The 21,808-nt window shown below is 42.1% G+C and overlaps 1 protein-coding gene across 1 annotated transcript; it reads right to left on the bottom strand.

The window, feature by feature from the left end:
• Positions 1-13,986: 13,986 nt before the first annotated feature.
• dact2 (dishevelled-binding antagonist of beta-catenin 2) lies at positions 13,987-18,035 on the bottom strand. The gene is made up of 4 exons (XM_085369496.1): positions 17,748-18,035; positions 16,363-16,495; positions 15,972-16,265; positions 13,987-15,875 (listed from the first exon to the last, which is right to left on the bottom strand). The coding sequence occupies exons 1-4, from the start codon at positions 18,018-18,020 to the stop codon at positions 13,987-13,989; spliced, it is 2,589 nt and encodes an 862-aa protein (XP_085225622.1). The 5' UTR covers positions 18,021-18,035.
• Between the last annotated feature and the right edge of the window lie 3,773 nt (positions 18,036-21,808).

Below are 21,808 nucleotides of genomic sequence, written 5' to 3'. Positions count from 1 at the left end.
GAGCGTGAAGCTGCAGACAGGCTGCATACACACCCATTTCATTGTTGATGACCACACCGGAACAACTTAGAGTAGCAGAAAAGGCTCGCGGCAAAGAAAGTCAATCAAGGACTGCAGACTTGTAGAGGCCCATTGATCATATTGTGTCTATGTTTTGATGGATATGAGAACCTTGTGTACTCCAGATGCCACGTTAGCACACTTTCTCCTCTTGTTTGTCTTCATTTATTTTGTGATGTCTGGATGATAGCGTGTGACCTTTCGGAGTAAGACTTTCTGGGTAAAAGCGAGCTATAAATAAGACAGCTGTCACGCAGGCAGCTCCACGCACTCGCCCTGAGCATTTGTGTGTCTGGAGCACTTTTGCAAAAAGGCAAACATTTAAATGTCTATAATTCTTTATTTGCCTGTGTTTAGCATCTTCCTGCCTCCCACCTTTTACAAAGAGAGTGGTTTGAGTAATCTTCTTTGCGGGGTAGGCTGGGCTTATTTGCCAGTTGACATTTGGTGAAAGGGTGTTAGATGAAAAAAAGCACCTCACACCATGAGGTAGTACCCTCACACCAAAACCCATTCAGACATGTTGCGTTTGTGTGTAAAGAGGAGCTCGTTTTACCGCTCTCTTCTCAGTGCTGTGGCAAGTGTGCTGATCTGTGCCCAGAGACTCTTCTTTAGAAAGTATTTTTGTGCAAATAAACAAAGATAGTTTGAATAAATTTGCCTGCTTACTCCTTTTCATTGTTTTGACAGCATAATGGATGTAATTGCATGTTGATAACCGGTTTTTGGGACTTGTTATCTTAGCATTATCATTAGAGTAGTCCCGGTTAATTACATTACTCACCGTATAATTACTTTAGTGGGACAACAAGATGAGGGCAATTGTGCAATAGTAGCACAGGTCAGGTTCATCCATTCAGCAGTTAAAATGTGTATCTTTATTGAAAGAGAAATACTTTTAAGTGATTTTTTTCACGGATCTAATGGGTCATTACATTTTTGGAATCGCTCATTTTCTGCTTAAAATGTTTCAAACCATTAGTGATGCTCTAAATTAACATTATCTTTATGTTTTATTCATTTGTGAGGGTGTTATTCTGAAGGAAAGTGTGCTCATTCATCCTCCAGTACAGACACATTTACATATAATGACAGCAAATCAAGTCAAATCAGGATTTCAGCTACTCTTGAGCTATTACTGTACAGCCTGAGGCCAAAAAAGTTAATAATGCTTTAAAGATTCAGCAATGCTCAATAATAGCTCTGCACTTTTGAGAATAAAGTCCAATTTTAAAGATTAGCTCACTGCAGGACTGATGCGTCTTTATTTCGAGAGTACCCTTTAGTTTATCTGTACAAGAGAGAATATTTTTGTCTCCAGTCAGTTCAAGCAGTGAACACTTTTCGTACCACTCTGAACGATAAAGCAGAAAGAGGGCAAGTCCAGTAAGGCTGAACAACGTGATAGGAAAGACAGGCCCTGGACAGAGATGAAGTAATGGGTCAGAATCTAAGCCCCTCATTAGGCAGGGGACTCGTTCAGGGATGAAGGAAACTGCAGGGGGTTGCAATGTTAGATTTACTATAAAGAAATGGCAGAGTGCTAGGAATGTGTAGTGAAGTGCAAGTCAGCTGACGTTTCTTTGAACTGACTCTTTCTTTCTCTTCAGTTACCACACATCTCTTTGTGTATTATATGTAGGAAACAGGGATATTGCTTTTTAAACGTATATTAAGATTCACATTTGCAGCTCTGGACTGGAAAGTTTACAGTGAGCCACCTTTTAGTTCCCCAGTAACACAAACAGAACTGTTTAAAGCACCATTTGATCACACTGGTCTTGTAAACAGCTTCGGCCAGTCTCAGTAAAAGTGATAGTAAGAGATTTTGTTGATTGAAGTAATCACTGTCATGTTTTTGCCTAAGTACAGTGATTCTAGGTACAATGATTCTTCTTTAGGCTATGTTATTAAAGGGTATTATGGAGGTATTTCAAGTGTATGACGCAAAGGTCCAGTGTGTCTGCCTGATGAATGTGCTGTCTGGGCTTGTCTTCATGGAATGAAAGTAAAAGAGCGACTGGCCTCGTGAAACAGACAATAATAGAACAGAAGAATTTGAAATGAAAACAAAAAGTAACTGCTGATTAAAAACAATTTTTTTATGGCTTCAAATTGTAAGTAGTTAACTATATAGGAATTATTTGAACCACCATTCAAATACAGATGCAGACGAACTTTAGCAACAAGCTAATGCAAAATGTAGTCAAAGTACTGGTCTAATCAAATATACTCCATGACAATGAAAATATTAAATGCCCTTTTCAAATGTATACAACTTAAATTAAATTATACTTATATTATAACTGATTATTGAATTAAACATGAATGTATGTTGTTCTCATAAAAGAAAACACAGAAAATAAATGCCTTAATATTGTTTTATTTTATTTTAAAATTTGAATTAACATTTGCTTGGTTGCTCATGTAAACTGTGGTATGTTTTTGAAAATGAAACTGTACAAAAACCATAAACATTAAATGTAAAACAGCTTTTTCACATTCATTTTAACACACACACATGCGCACACACACACACACACGCGCGCGCGCGCACACACACACACACATTCTTACTCGAATAACACACATATTTGTGGATAAATATAACTGTTGTGGAATTACATTTTCATATGTAAGCTTACATTTTCATTTAAATATAGGACCCTGCAGGAGCCTGAATATTAGTAGTTTTACCAAATAATTCAGAAATAAATGTAATGAAAACTACTGATGAAGCTGTATAAACCTCAGGGGATCACAGAACTATTGCATTTCCTTCATCCTCAGGGTGAAATGACTGAATCAATAATCAATTAAGTGCTTATTGAGATATCTCACTCAAAACCAAAGGTCAGGTCAAACTGAGTCAAGTTAAGGCAAGCCCATTTTCTGTGTCAGGTCTCCACAAATCCAAGTACAAAACACAAAAACACACATAAACAGCACATTATTTTGGAAAGCAAAGCTAGCTAGCAAGCTCAAATGATAAAAGGAGTCGAATAAAAATGAAATATAAATATAAATATTAGGAACAAGAGCTAAAATAAAACAAAAAAGAGGTAAGAAAACAATTACAGTGGACTCGACAAAACCATAACGCGTCTCAGAATAACAGAAAGTGAAAATGTGTAGGTCTTTAGAACTGATTTAGATAGGTCCTTATATGGATGGCAGATATTTCCAGACCAGAGGAAAAACAGAGAAAACCTGCTTGGTGTCAGTGTTTAGGCAGCAGGGGGGCATTGACAGAAATGACTGAGTTGCATGAATATTTGTGAAAAACAATATTACAATGCAATAGCTGGTGAGACTGAACAGACATCAGACAGATGACACGGCTGCAGCACCAGCTTGGCTAAAACTGATCCAGATTATTATATCTCCAGCTCCAGAGTCTGCTTTTTTCTGCAGTGGAGTGAAGTACTGATTTAAATTGCTAAAACAAAACATGCAAACAAATTCAAAAAATTTACATAAATGTTACATGAAGTTATACCGCAGTAATAAAAGCAATGGAAATGCAGTGTGCTTTCACAGTAAACAATATTCTAACAAAAGTATTTAATCAGTAATGTTTGATCTGAGGATTAAGAGAGAAAATGATTGCTTTCAACATTAGAGGGATCCAGTGTTCTCCAGTAAAAGCAGCTCCACCATACTGACTCCAGCATGTGTCAGGAAACAGCCTCTACAGTAAAGAGCCTTTTGTCAGCAGGGTAGCAGCTTGCTCTGTCATTATGCAACAGCAGCACACATCACTTCTTAACTGAGCTGTTTACATTAGGTGATTGATGACAGTTATTCCCCTGCCACCTCTCCAGCAGGCTCAAAGGTGCATTTAAGGTTTACAGTACTCCATTACTGGTGCATATGCATGCCTTGTTAAGAGGGAACAATGTCTGAGGAAATTGATCTCACACATGGATATGCTGCTTGGACTTCCAGCCCAGATTGTTACTGATGTCAGGCTAAAGTGAGGCCAGATTACTGTCCTCTGACCCTTACTTAGAATCTTCTATAAATACAACCTGGTTTCCTGGTTGACAAATCCACTTATGGGACAGAGATGTCCTGTCTTCTTTGTAAGAATGTGCCATATGTTGATGTCCTGCCTGCTGATGCGATGAAAGGAGCGATGAAGCGGAAGAATAAGAGCAGAGACGTTGTTTGCCATTAGCATTCTCCCCAGTTTGATGGAAAAGTGATGTACAGGCTCAGTTCTTACACTGTTGACGCCTCAGATTAGCTTCCCTTCTGTGGCTGTGTGTTTTTCCTCCACGGAGGATCCATAGACTTCACTGCTGCTGCTGTGGTGACCAGCTTCCTGTGCCTCACTGTAGGACTGCCCAAGACGCTTGGTAAACACAGGAAATACAAAGCCACTAAATACATCCCTACTGTGTTTGGAGGACTGCCATGACAACACATAGTGGATCTCCTGGAGAGCTGGGGTGTTTGTTAGGTGGATACACACTGAGATATGCCCAAGCGTTGCCCTTCTGTGCAGGGGCATGCAGCTTTGGCTTATGTGCTGCCTGTCACTCCACTAAAATAAGAAGCTCTCTGGCTGCAGGGACACAGTTTGTTTAAGACAGGAATCTGTTCTTGGCTTTCACACATGTTGAACTCTACTGGAATGCTGGGCTAAAACTCTCAGCCTTAATCTGCTTCATGAATCTTTATGCTGGAGTTTTGAGATAAGGCCAGTGATCCTCATGCGTGCACCATAGAGGTCAGAGCAAGTGCGCGCTGACTTCTCTGGTACATGGATGAGGATCTTCAGACAGCTGCAGAAACGACCGTCAAGGCTAATGTGCTCTATAAGCTGGAGTCAGCTGGAGACAGGATCAAAACTGGACTTTCCAGCCAAACGGTCCCTGCCTTATTGTATTTTTTTTCTTCCTTGCCCCTCTTTTTTTCTTTAGAGTTTAATAGCTTTCCTGACTAGAGAGGAGGAAATCCAAATCTGCACACACATCCTGCAGAGAGGACGTCTTTGCTGTCATTGATCGCACCGAGGAAGGATACGCTTTTTGGTGCAGCTTGTAAAAAGCAGTGAAAAGAGACAGGCATTGATCAAGCTAAAGCACACCCAGCACAGATCAATAAAATAGATCGGCTGGGGAGCCACGAGCATGAGGGCGTCAAATTAAACTGAATGAGGGCTGAAGGCTGCTGGAGAGCAGTCTGACAGGAACCTCTAAAGCTGTGCGTCACCCTATCTGTCATCGTTTTCTTTATTTATTTAATGATTGTGGCATTTGTTAGGTGGCGCCGAAAGGTAGCGTGACTACATAAGCCTACCTGAGGCCATAGTGAGCAGAGTTCCCACAGAATATACTTTAATAGTTGTTTTGACATGAAACTCCCCACCACCTAACCTTGCAAGAGCCACAGACCTGTATTGTTTCAAAAGAGCTTTTCTGTAAAAGTAAAACTGCTTGTACTAACAAAGTGGCACGTGGTTCACTGATCTTTAGCACTCCCTTTCTCCGCTTTTTGCAAAACCATGTAGTGTACATTTCTATGAGTCGCCCGGACATGTTGCTACGGATTTATCTGTTGGATTTGTGCCATTAGTCAAGGCCTATCACTGCCAAATATTTATATGGTTAACTGAATCTACGCAGATTTTCAGCGATGCTTTGATGTTCTTGAACTTCTTCATGTGAAAACACCTCCAAAAGCTCAAAGGGTGTTATGTTTTTGATACAGGTGAAGCCCAGCTGCTCTTATTGTAATGAATGACACACACACACATAAAGATAAGGGATCTTACTTGCATTCCTCCTTTGAGACCCTCTAAACTCTCTGTCCTTCATGTGCAAATCCCTCAACAAGCTGGCATAGTGTGTCCCCCTGGGTTGTCCTGTTCAAAGGAGCTGCAGGGTCAGACTTGGCAGGTCAACCTCAGAGTGCCAGAGTTTACCCCCAAACTATCCCCCATCCTTCTAAAAACACAAGGGCCCCCAGATCTACTATCATCCTTCCTCACGACCCAGCCCTGTGTTGATTTACTGCCTCAGTGCACACCCCGTATAAACATATCATCCTCATGTCATCATCCAGGCCTGCTTCACTGAGCTGACGTCCACATTTGGATGAGTTATCCACTTCTCTGCAGTTAACACCATGAAACATTAGTCATAACCAGGCCAGTTTTCTCCAGAAGCCCCTTCATCTTTGCCTGCAGAACATTTATCAAACACTAATCCTGGTTTATCTGGAAGCACATTCACTCTCAGGTGTTAATGTTTATCTTAAGAGCCATAAATGGGAAGTTCATTTGCCGCCCTTTTAACATATTTATGCCAGGAAGCTGTGGCGCTAACATCCAAAAGCGATAACAGAAGCCTCGCCGTATGTTTCCTTCCACTTCCACAGCATGCAGCTCATACAATATGATAATTAGTGAAATAATAGATTTTTTTCTCTATTTGAAAGATCCTTTTAGAATGGCTTAAACCCCATTTCCTGTCGTAATTCTTCTTTTCAACTTTCCCTACTACCACAGTAAAAGGGCTTAGGGCCAGCCCTCCCCCATCAGCTGCTTTTGTGTCATGTTTCAAAGACCCATTCCTCAGTACAACATAAACAAATGACACTCGAGTGCATTCAAACAAACTTTGGCCCTCTGGAGCTTCAAATTATTAGGTTTCACGTCACGTATTTACGTAAATGTGTAGCGTAAACTGTCCATCTCTTATTCTTATAACTATACTGGCCTTTTATGTTTTTTTTTTCTTTTACAAATCTATAAATTAAGCTATGAAAGATATTTTGGAATATTTTGTGTTATCTCTGTGTTTCCTGAAGGTGCAGTGAGTTGATACCACTTGGTCTGTTCCCTGCATGACCCCTGACCCCTGTGATGAGAGAAGAGGCCTGTCCAAATCAGCTCTTTGACAAGACCTCAGGGTGTCCTGCAGTTTGTTAGTGGAGCCAGATGAAATTACATTTGTCTGCTCCACAGTTTTCTGTTTGTTTGACTTTTGCCTTGAGACACTGAAAAAAAAAAAGGCGAAATAGAGACTAATGCAAAACAAAAGGACAGAAAGGAGGTTCTGAGTTAGGGTGTGTTACGGAAAGAGCCTTATTATTTCCTGCAGTTTCTTAGTGTTGGATCCTTTCCATTGCACCTGCGAGCTGGGACCTGTCTCAGATGAGGGGTGTGCAAGCTAACCACTGTACCTTGGAGACGGAGGCAAACAAACGAAACGGCAAGATACTGACCCCAAGGAAATGTGGCACTTTCCACCATAACAAGCAGTTTCCCCCAGCTGACTCGAATTTAATTGGATGGTCTCGGATGCTTTCAAGAAAATACAGCGTGTGTATTTCATTAGAATTTCTTTATTTGATGGTGCTTTTCCTTTTAAATCAAGTAGCTATTTAAAAAATGTTTGAATTGCTTAAATGAATGAGGAGCACTTGGGATCATAAATCTGTGACAAACAAACAGTTTAGAGCTCCTAAAATTAACAGAATATTGACTTGTTTAAAACAAGCCAGCTGAGCCCATCTTTAACTGGAACACATGGGCTGGAAAGAGACAAATGGGGAGTCCTCGCTCAAAGTCTGAAATATTTTTACAGGTGTTAGGCTAGAGTCCATTACGGTTGGAGCTGTAGAAAGCCACAGCTTTCAAGTGGTCGGCTGCAAACGCTCCCAATGGATTTACGGCATCTTGTGGAAGGAGAGCAGTCACATGTGAAGGACAGGCAAACAGAGTGGAGGTGATAACTAAAGATAGCTAGAGGTCAAAGATAAAATGCCTGTAGCTTGGTGGGTGAACGAATAAACGCTTTATTTTAATAGAGATATTATTTGTATGCACAGATGTGCCTGAAGTCGGAATATTCACGGAAAGAACTGACATGTTGGTAGGTGAGAGTCTTGTTAGTGGCCATATGGGAGCAGTAAGGAGGGTGACGGGGCGTGAGGGAGGTACCTGTTGGGTCTCATGTACTCCTGTCACTCTGATCTTATCAGGGGGCCAGACCAAGAGGAGGACCAGCTGTCACTCTCCCCGCTCTTTTGATGTCCTCCTTCAGAGCTCTCACACAACACTTCAGAGGAGTCAAGGCTTGTTTTTTGTTCATGATGAGAATTGGTGGCTTTGTTGGCGAGCCAGTTGACAAACCCAACAGTAGGGGGAAAAATGCAAGATAAAGCAAGATAGTTAGTGCTCTCTGAGGATGTATGAGGCCCGGGTGGTTCAATTTAGTAGTTTAGAGCCTGAGGCTGGACAAAAGAGAAGCAATTCCTTGAGCTGAAACAGGACATCCTGCTCATAAAAACGCCAGGACATCCTCACGGAGACACTGAAACTGATAAAAACAAAAAGGGGGAAATGTTACCTAATACTTCACAAATACACTCTCCCTTTTCCATAATGAGCTTATGATTTTTTTTTTTTAAATTGCACACTTTAGGTACAGTCCCACTAAGCTACAAGGGGACTGTGGAGTAATCATTTTCCCTATCCAAGCGTGAAAACACTAGGAGTGGACTGTTTTTTAATAAAAACACAGACATGCTTGAGCGTTAACTAATAAACTTAAAGCATTACTGGATTAAAAGTCAATTTTCCATATCCGACTGATTTATATAATCTCAACTGTTTTTAGCTGAGAGAGCATGTTCACACCTTGCTTTCTGGATCCCTACTTCAATGTTTTTAGCATTTATATATTAACAAAACAGGAGTGGTTTTTAGCCAAGCAGGGAAGGCAATATATATTATATGGATAGTTGGGTGAAAGTGATGAAGTGTTCAGATATTTGTGGTTTCCACAAGATAAACCCAACCACTTAGATTTACAGGAAATGTCCCTGTTGAATTACAGATAGCTTGTAAGTAAGGTCAGTAGTACTGTTAGATGTGGCAGCATTAAAATCTTGTTTCCGTTTCAATTCCTGAACAGTGATAAAATATCATGATTTGCCCCAGTTCCACGACACCACAGGCCACACAAAATACCATTTTACCACAAGGAAGCAATTTTTGGCCTTGGTGGCTCATTGTGTGCTGTTCTCTGGTAGTCACATAACACGTATGCAGAAATCAAAGTCCAAGCATAGCGTTACTGAGTGAGAGGGACAACAGTGTTATATTACTGATTTGAATTTAAACATGCCCACCAATATAAAAAAGCTACTGTAGTAAAAATGTACCGTCGCTTGCTGTTAATATTTCTTTTCTTAGCGACATCAGCATTTTATTATTCAAGGAATTGCACATTATTGTAAATGACTAAATTTGGAAAATACTTTTCCACTTGCACATCTGTCTGTTTGACATTTATGATTTTTAATTGAAACGCCTCAGCAGCGTGTGGATTTATTTAACCAATCAGATGTTACTTTATTATCTGAGATTACTTTGATCTCCATCCAAAACTGTTATTTGTTTACTTTCGTTGATGATCAGATACCTGAGCTTCCACTGAGCTTTGTATTCGCTGTCAAATTGATTATTATTATATTGTCGTTAATTTTGTCTGCACATATCTTCTCACAAATGTGTGTCTTTACATGGATTGCTAATACAATCTGTACTGTAGTCTGCCCAATTATCTGTCTGCCATTGTTTTGGTTTTTTTTTTTTCATATTAAAAAAGCTGATAATGTTGGCTTCAAATGCTAGAACCCCACGACTCCCTCACATGCGTGCACAATCTTTGTCTCAGACAATTGCTTAGCAGGAGCGAAAATACTCACAATGCCCTCAGTTACTGAGAGTGCGTGCCCTCCATACACTGCGAACTTTTGAACCAGCTCTTGACCACAGCTTGAAGGGAGTAGAGACAATGGTTAGTAAACATGCTGGAATGAATGAAGGGATTAGGTATTAAATGACAGGATGTGCTTAAAGAGGAACAGGTGGTAGCTGAGAAAGGGCCAGCTAAGCCCTAACATCATGCGTCTCCCTGCAGCTTTTTCTCAATTTTCTGCATTTTCATGCTCTGTCTCTATTGCTCTCCATCTTTCACACTTGTCTCTGGTTGCTCATCTCTTCCTGTTTACATCCCTGCTTTTCTAAAGTGTTGTCTCTCTGTTCTCTATCTCTATTGTCCACTTCTACACAACCAACTCAGACTATTGACATTCATTAGATTGGACATTCTGGTCCAGCCCCATTCATATGTACAGTAAGCAAAGGGACAAAAGCCTTCCCACACACTACAGAGCCCATCCCCCATGCAAAGGACTGCAGTCGAGTTGCTGGTTGAATCAGTGGCTTACCTAAAAGCGCAGAGACTACAGTTAAAAACCCAGTCATCTTGTCAACATGTTCGCTCACCACAAAATATCTGGTGACATTTCAAAATACAACCACAGTTTTCACTAAGATGTCATGTTGATAAGCTGTATCATTGCATTTTGCACGTTTGCACCATCAGGTAATAATCTGTGTGTTACTGTGCCAACATACATCTTTTTCAGCTGATCTTAAGTTCTCATATGAGCCAAATCTGCAATCATCCTTCAGAAATCAGTCCATGATAATCTGAAATAAAAACATGACTCGGCTGTGGCTGTTCTCATGAGTCAGTCTGCTTTGGCTCTGTTATCCAACATGTTAAACTAAAGTTAATCCTTCTTGTTTTCTTGCAGAATCCTGGAAAAGCATGAGACCCCCTCCTGGGCTTCCGGGGGGTTCCACTTTGGGCAGGAGAGGAAAGCTCCTCTCATCGGAGTGGTAATGAGTTTCTGAGCTCACATTTGTCAACATAGTAAATCCACATCTTATATCTGAAGCCCAGCACCCTCTTTCACATGAGGGAAGCAACACAGCCTCAAATAAATCATGTAAAAAAAAAGAACTAGATGATGGGAAATATACAAACAAGAAATGAAGAGAATTACACAATAAGCAGCGTGAATTGAAAAAGGAGTATTATATACTGGAGTAACTGTGATGAGGAGATGAAACAGACTGCTTGATGTGATATTATGCGCTGTGAACATGCAGGCAGATTGGGAAGGGCTGGTGTGGATCGGGTTTTGGGATTACCTCGTGCATGTGTAAGAGCAGAATCCCTCCTCCATCTGTGACCCAGTGTGAACCAAGTCAAAATTGAATTAATGTAGTACCTGTCTGTGACACGCCCTTTGTTGTTCTTTTTCTGCTCTCAGTCACGCTTGTTTGTGATATTTACCTTGTTTTGCAGATGTGACATTGTTACAGAATTACTAACTTCAATCTAAAATAATCTGATTCCCCTTTTTTTAAAATCTCTTGTTATTTTTGGGTCTTTTACAGAGATGGAGCTGTGAATGGACTATTAATCAAATCACATGCATGTTAGCTGAAGAAGTAAGGCGTTCATGCATAATAAGATCACTGTAACTGTAAAAGCCAGCTCAGTGGCGTGCGTTCTTGGCACCGTTTAACTGTCCTAGTACTGAAAGTAAATCAGCATTACACATGCACCTATTTATAACTCCCTGAACACTCACAAGCCTGGACTGCATGTGCATGTAAGGAAACCTAATGTGCTATTTAAATTTTTCTACTTACTTAGGTAATGTACCATCATTGCTTTGATGCTATTTCAATCAAGACTTTTTACAAAAGTATGATATTTAAAAACACTAAACGAAACACCTTTGTTAACACCTTTGACTGGCAGGTGTGAGCCAGGAAGATGTCTCATCTTGATTAGATGTGATCATTTGCCCATGTGTTCACACGTATATGGTGTCAGACTCAGAGCAGAGTGGCTGTAATGAGATCCCACACGACATCTGTAGTCCTTCAGTATGACTTGACCCGTATCCACTGGGAATCCTTCTCCTATGTGTACACAACTTTAAACCCTATAAAATGTCATGGGAAGATCCTGTTTGCAGGTGTTTGCCTGCATACCTGATGCTCAGCGTGCAGCTTTCAGTTCCACCCACCGTGGTTTCATCACCTTGGCAAATTATTTCCCCCAGGTATCCGAGTATAATAACAGTTAAGATCCTGACTGATTCTGCATGAAAACGCAAGATTTTGCGTGGAACGGGCTTGCAGTAGACAGCCAGGCTTGCCCTCTTGCCACGGTCTCAAACAGCGAGTTAAAAGAAAGTTACTGGCTGATATGTCGGACACGGAGGAACACAATAAAGAAAGCCCAGAGACGGCAAGCATAAAACAAGACCCCTGACCTCTTTGTTATGACGAGATGCTCTCTCAGAGATGAGCTGGCCCTACATCTGGAAAGGTCACTGAACACACAAGGTCAGGCCGTCGCGATCCTGCAATACTCAACATCAAAGACAAGTCCAGCTCCTGTCATGCTCTCTCTGAGCTGGGCTGAAAACAACAGCGTTAATCCCACCGACCACTTGCTGACACTCTTACAAAGAGGACAGAGGTCAGCTGGATGTACGAACCCTAATAAGCTGTTTTGATTGTTGCAACTTTGTGAACTTAAAGTGCTGACTTAGATCAGCATGCACCCCCTCCCCCTTTTCCCCTTTGTGTCTAAAACGAATAGAAGAAATGTGCTTCTGCTCTTTATCGAGCATTTCTATTCAAAAGAAAATGCATTTTTTAAACCTCTGAAGGTAAAGTGAACATTTCTAGTTAAAAGAAAGCGAGACTCATGCTGAATAAATGATTCATGAGCCAAAAATAACGGCCTTCGTAATGACTGGATTTGCAGGGACCACATCAAAGCAAAATTTGATCAAATGCTGAAAATGTTTGTCAGGCCTGTAAGCTTCTTAGTTGTGAACTTTGAGGTCACTGTGGCCTCCTGATGGGAGAAAACATTATCAAATATGACCAAAGTAGAGAGGACTGATTTTTGGAAGTGCTGCCTACCTTCATTCATGCCCTTTCACTCACCCCATCTCTGAAAGAATTTTAATGGAAAGATACCGAGGCAGGCTTTTTAGAAACGAGATTATTGGGCAACTTCGTGCAGCTGCCCTCTGCCTAAGCTTCTCATGACAGCTCAGAAATGAGGAGGCTCTTATCATCTGTCATTACTTCTAAATCCCATGTGCCCCTTGCTATACACACCGACTGATTTAAAAACTGCACGTCTCTCCACAGAAACCCGAACCTCTGCAGCGACCGTCATCTAGGTGTCTGTTTGCGAAACTCTAGGAGTGGGAGTGTGTGTTTTAGTTCGTCATTGCATGTATTTACTTACATTTAAACGAATGGGGCTGATAGGTTTAACCCTGTAATTAAACACGACCGGCTGGATTGATTGTTGAAGCTGCGACTTATTAAACCAACAGCTGGGCAGAATCAGGAAAGCAGATAAGGAGCTATCTATGCTAAACTGGGCAGCCACAGTGGGATGTTTGTGAGGATTAAGCAGAGACTTTTCCAACATGACTGATAACAAAGAGAGAGCAGAAGAAGAAGGAAGTTACCAGATAAGACACTGGCGACACTGTTTTGCTCACTGGTTCATTTGAAAAATGTCTACAGTATCTAGCTGTCTGAATATATGAGGAAAAAAGGACACAGTGTACATTAAATATCAGTTTATTCAAATAAGATGATTAACTATAAGCAATCAGCAAAGTGAAAGTAAAATGGTAACTAAACAAGATTTATTTCTCATGTACAGACAGTTATAAGACAGAGAAATGAAATTGTTCAATGCAGCTGCAAGCTATGAGAAAATTCCATTATAGCAATATGTATTTTAAAATAATTAAGTGTAAAGGTTGCATTTTTATACATGCAGTACATACAGTGATTTTTTTACACTTTCAGATTCATTCATACATTGTTGTTTTTTTTTCTGTGTTTTTTGTCATAGTAATTACACACTCAGTGCACAAATGCGATCCAACTTGAATTAGGGGTTTTCTTACAATAGACTGCATTAGATCTTAACAGTTCTGGGAGGCTAAAGCTCTCTGTGTTTTCCCCAGGAATTCTCATTGTGCCTGGAGGAAACTCTTCTACACCAGGGTCATGACCTTTAAGGAGGCTGGCTGGAACCGACGAATCTTCTTCTTCAGGGCTCTGGAAGCTTTGATGCGGCAGGCTGCGGGCTCGGGGCGGGGTGGGAGCTGCTTGAGGGGCCTTCCAGCTGCGGTGGGTCCCAGCGCAGCCTCAGCCCACACCATGCTTCCCTCCTCATCGTGGCTTTCTGCCTGCTCTCCCTCGTACAGAGACAGGCTGCTGTCGGAGTCTGAGAAGGATTGGAAGCTTTGGCTGGACTCGCTATCTCCGAAGCGGTTGGTGGTGTTATCGCTCATCTCTCCCTCGCTGCTTTCAGCGATGGTGGAGTGAAACAGTGAGGCGCATTCAGCTGAATACTCAGACTCACACCTTGGGGGGTAGTGACTGGTAACGTGAAAGGGTGCTGGAGGGTATTTGGCATTAAGACTGTGGAGAAAAGAGCTAGAAGACACGGAGGACTGGAAGGGGAGTGCAGGTCGTATCCACTGGCCTGGCTTGGCACTCATACTCCAGACCATCTGCATGCTCCCTGGTGCCAGAGCGTGGGGCTCTTTTGACCTCAGACGCTGACCACACGAAGCCAGGAACATGTCCGCATCAGAAGGCCATTTGGCAGTCATCTGCCTCTTCTTCCTCTGCTCTACAGGCTGCTCATACTCCAGAGACTGCAGTCTGGGGCTTTTGCTGGACTTTGTAACCACATGGCTGGGATGCGACTTTGGGTGGGTCTTGTGGGCAGACATGAGTCCAGGACTGTAGAGGCTGGAGTCTGAGCCTGAACCCTGTCTGTATCCCTCTGTTTGACAGGTGGGATTTTTCTGGGTCGCTTTCCCCTTTCCCGATCTTCTGTGGTCTCCCTTTCTTCCAGTGCTCATCTCTCTGGTCCTCTCACAGAAGGAGTCAAAGTTTTGGTGCCTCGCAGCTCGAGGCTTCTCGTTGGTTTTCCTTTTCAGTTTCAAAGCCTTGCTTTTACGATCTGCCTGCCTAACTTTGACCTTCTGAGATCCTGCAGGCACAAATTTGGCATGGACAAACTCAGGTGAAGCTGTGTGACTGCTATGAACCTCAAAGCCTTGACTTTCCTCTGCACTAGAGCTATGGGTCATCACCGGTCTTTGCCTGTGATCCTTCCTATCTTGCGGCCTTGGCTCTGGATTTTCTCCACATCGTTTGTCAGAAAGGCTCTTTGCTACACTGCCATACCTTTCTTGTGGTTTATCATTTCTCTTCAGCGATGAATAGGTGACCTCATCAGAGCTGTACTCCTTTATGGCAGCAGGATAGGAGTACTGCTGTGGCACCTGTGGGCCTCTCACCGACTGCTTATGGTCTGCAATACTGACCAGCTCTTGGCTGGAGTATGCCATGCAGTGTCTCTTCTCTGTGAAGTCTAATGGAATGATGTTTGTCATCTTAGTTGGAGGAGGCTGCAGCATAAGCACCTCTTTCTGAGCCACTTCAGAAAAAACACTTTTATCTTCAATGGGTTTCCTGCAATAGTCACTGTGTTTCTCCAGAGTTCGACTTCCTGCATCACTCTGGATTTTGCTCAGACTGCGCTGGAGAAGGTTGTCAATGTAATGTGTCAGTGTCTTTGTCTCATAGGGCTTTTCTAGGGTGTTGTAATTGTTTCCTGGGGGTCCTTGACCCTCTAGTAGTCCATACATGCTTGCTTCACCCCCATTGGAAAAGATGGGACTCTGGAGAGCCACCGCGTGCAGGGGGCTGGGATAGTGGTACTTTTCAGTCCCAATGCGGGACTCCAGATTGCGCTGAAACTTCGGGTCCCCTGTGGAGGTCTTAAGATTTGGACACATTGGGGGTTTCTTTGCATCCGCAGACTTGTAGTAGCCTGGAACTTGAGCCAGCATTCTGTCAAGATCACCTGATGGAAACAAAAACAGACATTAACTCTCCAAAGCTCAGGCTCCTTTTACAAGAAGAAAGACTGTCTTAATAAAAAATTAAGAGATGTCGTTACCAGTTGACACAGGTCTTGGCCGCGCCTGTTCGGAGCCTGTAGCGCTTGCTCGGATCCTGCTGCTGCCCAGATGAAGGCCTGAACCCCGCGGAGGGTTAGGCTGGGTAGTGCTCTCATCAGCAGAACGTCGGCGGCATACATCAACTTGTGGTGGTGGAGGGCTAACGTGACAATTAGAAGGGCTGATGGGAGCGAGGAGAAGGCTTGTTTGTGAAGATGACAGGCTCTCGCTGTACACTGAATTGCACGAGTTTGACAGGGAGCAAGAGCCGCCATCACTGAGCTCATAGAAACCTTGAAAGAAAACGAACAATTCAATGAGGATCTTCTCAGTATTTAAGATTATGTGTAGTAGGTTGGGTGTATGCTTTAATATAGTGTGCCACCACACCCGAACTTGGCCTGCTGTCACTCTCCAGCTGCTCCGTGGAGGCCTTGCTCACATCCAGCTTCAGCTCACTGATCTGCTGGTCCAGCTGCTGCAAGTGAGTCTTCAGGCCCACATCCTGCTTTCGAAGACGAGACTGAAAAACAGGCAACACATACAAAAGTGTGAGTGGTACACCCTAGAACAAAGACCGTCTCTAAAAAGATTTCCTTAGAAAGGTAGAAGATTTCTAAGCTACACAGTAAAGCTTCCCATGCAAACAAGGATTTCACTCAGAGTTTCTTTGTGCCAGTCTCTGAACAGGAAAATTGGTCTTAAAAGTCAAAGTCTATGTCAGTAATGCTGTAATTCCATTAAGATTAGGTCTGTTGTTTAGATAAAAGAAGCTCTAATGTAGAACCATCAGAAAAACAAAAGCGACTCAGCTGTGGCTGATGATTAACCCCAGCAGGACATGGGGGAGCATGGAAGAAGCAGTGGTGGATAACTCATTTCTCCCCCACAGCGAGGGGCTGGCCATTGTGTAAACTACTACAGGAGGAAAGCTTGGGGGTTGGGGCGAAGCACTGCTTACTTTGCAGCTTGAGTGGGGTATTTACTGTTACAGTGGTTCTTAAAGTGAAATCTCTGGAGTCAGTGCCTGCAAACACACTATTTTATGAATGCTACATTCTCTTGGAAGATCACGTTAGATCATCTGGTTTCTATTTAAACTGAGACCATTCTTGGAAAACTCCCAGTGGTTATCAGCATGATTGCAAAACGCAATTTAAACCTTATGCTGTCTGATGCATTTGACCAGTGCTGCATGTCAAGTATAGCACCCTAATCCCTTGCACTTCCTTTAAAATGCTTATAACAGCAGCCTGCATGGAAAAAGCTTGTCATGGAAAACTCCACAGAGCTCTCTGTCTCCACAACTCCTCTGATGAACAAGACTCCCTTGATTCTTATCCACAGCAAAAGTTCCATTTTTTTTTTAATTTCCCAGCATTAGTGGTTAATGATTGAGGTTTGACCCCCTGCGGTCCTCGTGCACCAAGTGCGCGCGCACACACAGCTAAAAAGTCCTCGGGTCCTGCAGTGAACCTTGATTTATGACACCCATCCTACTTCCTACCCCCAGCTGAGGACATAAAAGTGTGTCTGGTAATAATTGAAGGCGGACTGCACATGAGCATCAGCTGACGGAAACCCCTTCTATACAAATAAACTGTTTATTAAAAATAAATAATAAATAAATAAATGTGAGCACAGTGAAGCTCTCTAATATTTAATGAAAACTGCAATAAAATATCATGACAGCATCAAGCTGTGCATAAGCATAGTATCACAAAAGATTCTGTTGTTTTTATTCTTTATAGATTTTTAATGAAATGATATCTTACCAGCTGTTGCTTCAGGGCTGTCAGGGTCGCCTCCAGTCGCTGCTCCTCGGCCCCCATGAGCCGCGCACCTTCTGAGTCTGCATTGACCGAAGTGACCGGTTCTTCTTGGTCGACTCTCAGCGCCCAGTTCACCATATCGCTCTGTCTGTCCCGGAGAAGCTGCAGCTCGTGCAGCCCTGCCAGAGCAGCCTGCAGCCTCTCTCCGACCCTGCTGCGGTCCACTACGGCTGCTGCGCTCAACATCCCCATACAAGAGCCCTTCCTGCTCAGCATGCTGAATGATCAGCGCCGCCCGGGAACATCCAGAAACACAATGCCGTTAAGGATAACCGCTTCCCTTCTCCCCCGGCTCTTGTTGTGCTGTTTGGATTTTAAACTACCTGTTAGAATAAATTTTGAGTAGAGAATAGAGACTAAGCTCCTCCCACAGACAAAACGGTCCTCCTCCTTATTGGCTGGCACGTCGGTCCCAATAAACATCTGGTTCCAATCCTCCCCATTCAAGTCCTCGTTGACTGAAGCTGCCCAGGCATGCGCAAAGTTCATCTGCGTATTACCACAAGATACCGCAGACACTTTATTATGCGATTTCCATCATTCTTTTGTTGCTATTAATCTCTCCAGTAGCGGAGCAAAACAAAGATCCGGAATCATCTTTGTGGACATCTGCCAATGTTTTCAGGGAAAGTAGACATGTGAATAAAAACGACAAGTATTTCTGTAGTCACGAGACAACGCATTTAATCCCATCAGAGGCGTGAAATTCAACAAATTTGAGGCAGAAAGTTCATCTTTAAATTGGTGTGATCTCGATGGCGCTTTTGAAAAAAGTCTTCTTCAATATAATCTTCATCGGGTTAAAACTCACACAAATCATAGTTGTTCATTTTTGTTTTTATTGTTATTATTTTGGAAATGGATTAAAGATTAAACAAATGCAATAAAAGAGACTGGCCAGTTGATATAGACCAATGACAGATAAACAGCTCCATCGTGTGGTTGAACAGAAAGATACAGTTTATGACACTGGCTATTTTTTTTAAACTCATCTCTATAATGAGTTAAAAACAGCTGCTTTAAGCTAAGAAAATGACTAATAAACTCAATTTAGGCTTTTAGAAATTAAACTGCATTTTATTAAGGGATTATAACGACACAGCATTTAAGAATGACAAGCAATGCCTCACCTACCTCGTGTCACTAAGTGTAGCAGCACAAAGTGGGAAGGTGGTGATGACTATGGATAAACTATGAGAAAATGTATACAGAACTGAAAAGAAAGACAATGATTTTTGATGAGACAGTACTGATATTGTAGGGTCTAACAATATAAAGCAACTTGGGGCAACTCTTGTTGTCAGTTCATGTTGTACAAATAAAGTTTATTTGATATAATATGAATCACGTGGAATGCCCACCAATTACATACAGTGTAGTTTATACATATATTTAATGGGTGAAAAAAAGCCAAAGTTAATAGAGTCAACGATTGGAACAAATCTACACACCCGAAACATTGGAAAGCACAACTTCAAATAAAACCATTCTATGAAGATAAACTCCACAGTATCTACTTTTGAGTAAAAAATGAAAATGTTGTGCCTTATCGGATGAATTTACATATACAGTCACAGTAAAAAGGAAGAAAACTCAAGCTTTCATGTATCAGGACATAATAACAATTATCTCTTTCTAACCAGGTTTTAAATTAAGCAATTACAACCTCACATGAACAACAACACATGCCAAGTTACACTATCATTTTTTATTTAACAAAAAGAGTCAAACTACAGAAAGAGTGTGTGGAAAAACTGCATACGACCCATGATTCATGACCTTGTAGAACAAACTTTGACAAAAAATTGAAGTACTTGTTTTCTGTGTGGCTTTATCAGTGTCTCACCTTGTTGTGGAGGAATTTTGACCCACTCTTCTTTACAAAATTGCTGAGGTCAGTGAGGTTTGAGGACATTTGTATATACACAGCTCTCTTAAGGTCCCGCCCCAGAGGTCTGGGATTGTTGTCGATTGCTGCTGTGCTTGGGATCAGTGTTGTGGTGCATGGCCCAGTGTTAACCACACTTTAGCTGTCAGGCAGATGGCCTCACATTTGACTCTAATATACTTTGGTATACAGCAGAGTTCATGGTCAACTCGATGACTGAATGTTTTCCACTTGTGAATAATCTTCCTCACTGCAGAATCATGGAATTGGCATTTTTTGAAAATGGCCTTATACTCACTTCCCAGTCAGGTTGGTAGCAACTATTACTTCTTTAAGGTCATTACTGATGTCTTTTCCTCCATGGCACTTGAGCGTCAATAGCACTTAAAAGGGTGTATTTACAACGTTGAATTCTCTCAATTTTTTGTGTGTTTGTCACACTTAAATATTTCAGATCATTAAACAACATAAATTAATTGTGGCGTATCGCATCTTTGGAAAGCTGATTTCAATTTCTCCAGCCACACGCAGGCCTGGTTACTGCCACACCTGTTCAAATTCAAATTCAAATTTTATTTGTCACGTACACAGTCATACACAGTACGATATGCAGTGAAATGCTTAGACAACTGCATATCGTACATATCGTTCTCGATCAAGAAACTTGAATTGGACCTGCCTTAAAAGGCAGTCATCATGCTGCAATCAGAGGAAATTCAGAAACAAATGAGAAACAAAGTAATAATCTTGAAAAAGAGGTCTTTGATCTCAACGGGACATTCCTGGTTAAATAAAGGTTAAATAAAAATAAATAAAAATAAAAATAAAAGGTTATAAATCCATTTCTGCAACAAAACATGGTGAGAGCCATTATCCACAAACAGCAAAAACATGGAACGGTGGTGAACTTTCCCGGGAGTGGCCGGCTGACCAAAATTACCCCCTAAGACTGCAGTGATGTCTCATCCAAGGGGTCACAAAAGACCCCAGAACAAAATCCAAAGAACTGCAGGCCTCATTGCCTCAGTTAAGAAGAAAGAAAGACTCAGCTGCTGTTTCAATAACTAAGAAAAACAACCTACTTGATTTTTGCCAGAAATCAGATAAGAAATAAATGACAGAAAATTACTGAGCCACCGCTTCATGCTATGGGGGGCGGCATGCGACTGTTCATTTACAATTAGATAAATAATATACATTTATTTATTTAACAAAAACTACACCGAAATTAAGATACATTGTGTGGAAAAAATAAGTACATCGTCACTGCTTTTATAGGGATAACAGAATAAGTAGCATCTATTTACTGCTAGTCAAATGAGCAGTGCTTGATTGACTGATCATCATCAAGCGTGAGCAAAATTTTGGCAGTTTGCTGATCTGGAGCATTCAGGTGTGCATTAACTCAATGCCACAATAAGAAAAGATAGAGGGCCAATAATGAAATTATATAAACATCCATCCATTTTCTTTCGCTTATCTGGGGCCTGATCGCGGGGAAACCAAAGTGTTCCCAGGCCAGCCGAGAGATATAATCTCTCCACGTGTCCTGGGTCTGCCTCCGGGCCTCCTCCTGGTGGGACATACCTGGAACACCTCACCCAGGAGGCATCCTTGTCAGATGCCCAAATGACCTCAACTAGCTCCTTTCGATGTGGAGGAACAGCGGCTCTACTCTGAGCCCCTCCCGGATGGCTGAACTCCTCACCCTTCGGAGAAAACTCATTTCCACCGCTTGTATGGGCGATCTTTTTTCTTTCGGTCAGTACCCAAAGCTCTAAGGGTAGGGATGTAGCTCGACTGGTAAATTGAGAGCTTTGCTTTTACACCATCAATTGCTACCTTATTGTGGTGGAGGGGTTTGTGTGTTCCAGGGATCCCAGGGGCTTTGTTGTTGGGGGCTTTTTGTCCTCTGGTAGGGTCTCCCGTGGTAAATTGGCCACAGTTCACACTGCCTGGGATAGCAGGGCCCTGTCCTGGAGCCAGGCACGGGGAGGGTGCCCAAGGGTGAGCGTCTGATGGCCGGGCCTCAGTCCATGGCATAGCCCAAAAAAAGGGACATGTGCTCACCCTCCTGTTGCCCACCACCCGCACACATTGTATGCTTTGCGGTGGA

This window comes from Diplotaxodon limnothrissa, linkage group LG13, assembly GCF_057381915.1.
Source record: "Diplotaxodon limnothrissa isolate DT_005_m linkage group LG13, D_limnothrissa_male_GT1.1, whole genome shotgun sequence".
Classification (NCBI taxonomy): Eukaryota; Metazoa; Chordata; class Actinopteri; order Cichliformes; family Cichlidae; genus Diplotaxodon; species Diplotaxodon limnothrissa.
This window is presented reverse-complemented; position numbering and strand designations above follow the sequence as displayed.

Excerpts from the sequence above, each read along its gene's own strand:
- dact2 (XM_085369496.1), bottom strand. The coding sequence starts at position 18,020 with ATGCTGAGCAGGAAGGGCTCTTGTATGGGGATGTTGAGCGCAGCAGCC. Across the intron at positions 16,496-17,747 it reads CAGCCCTGAAGCAACAGCTG|TCTCGTCTTCGAAAGCAGGA; the intron begins GTAAGATATCAT and ends CCTGTTTTTCAG. Across the intron at positions 16,266-16,362 it reads TGACAGCAGGCCAAGTTCGG|GTTTCTATGAGCTCAGTGAT; the intron begins GTGTGGTGGCAC and ends TTTTCTTTCAAG.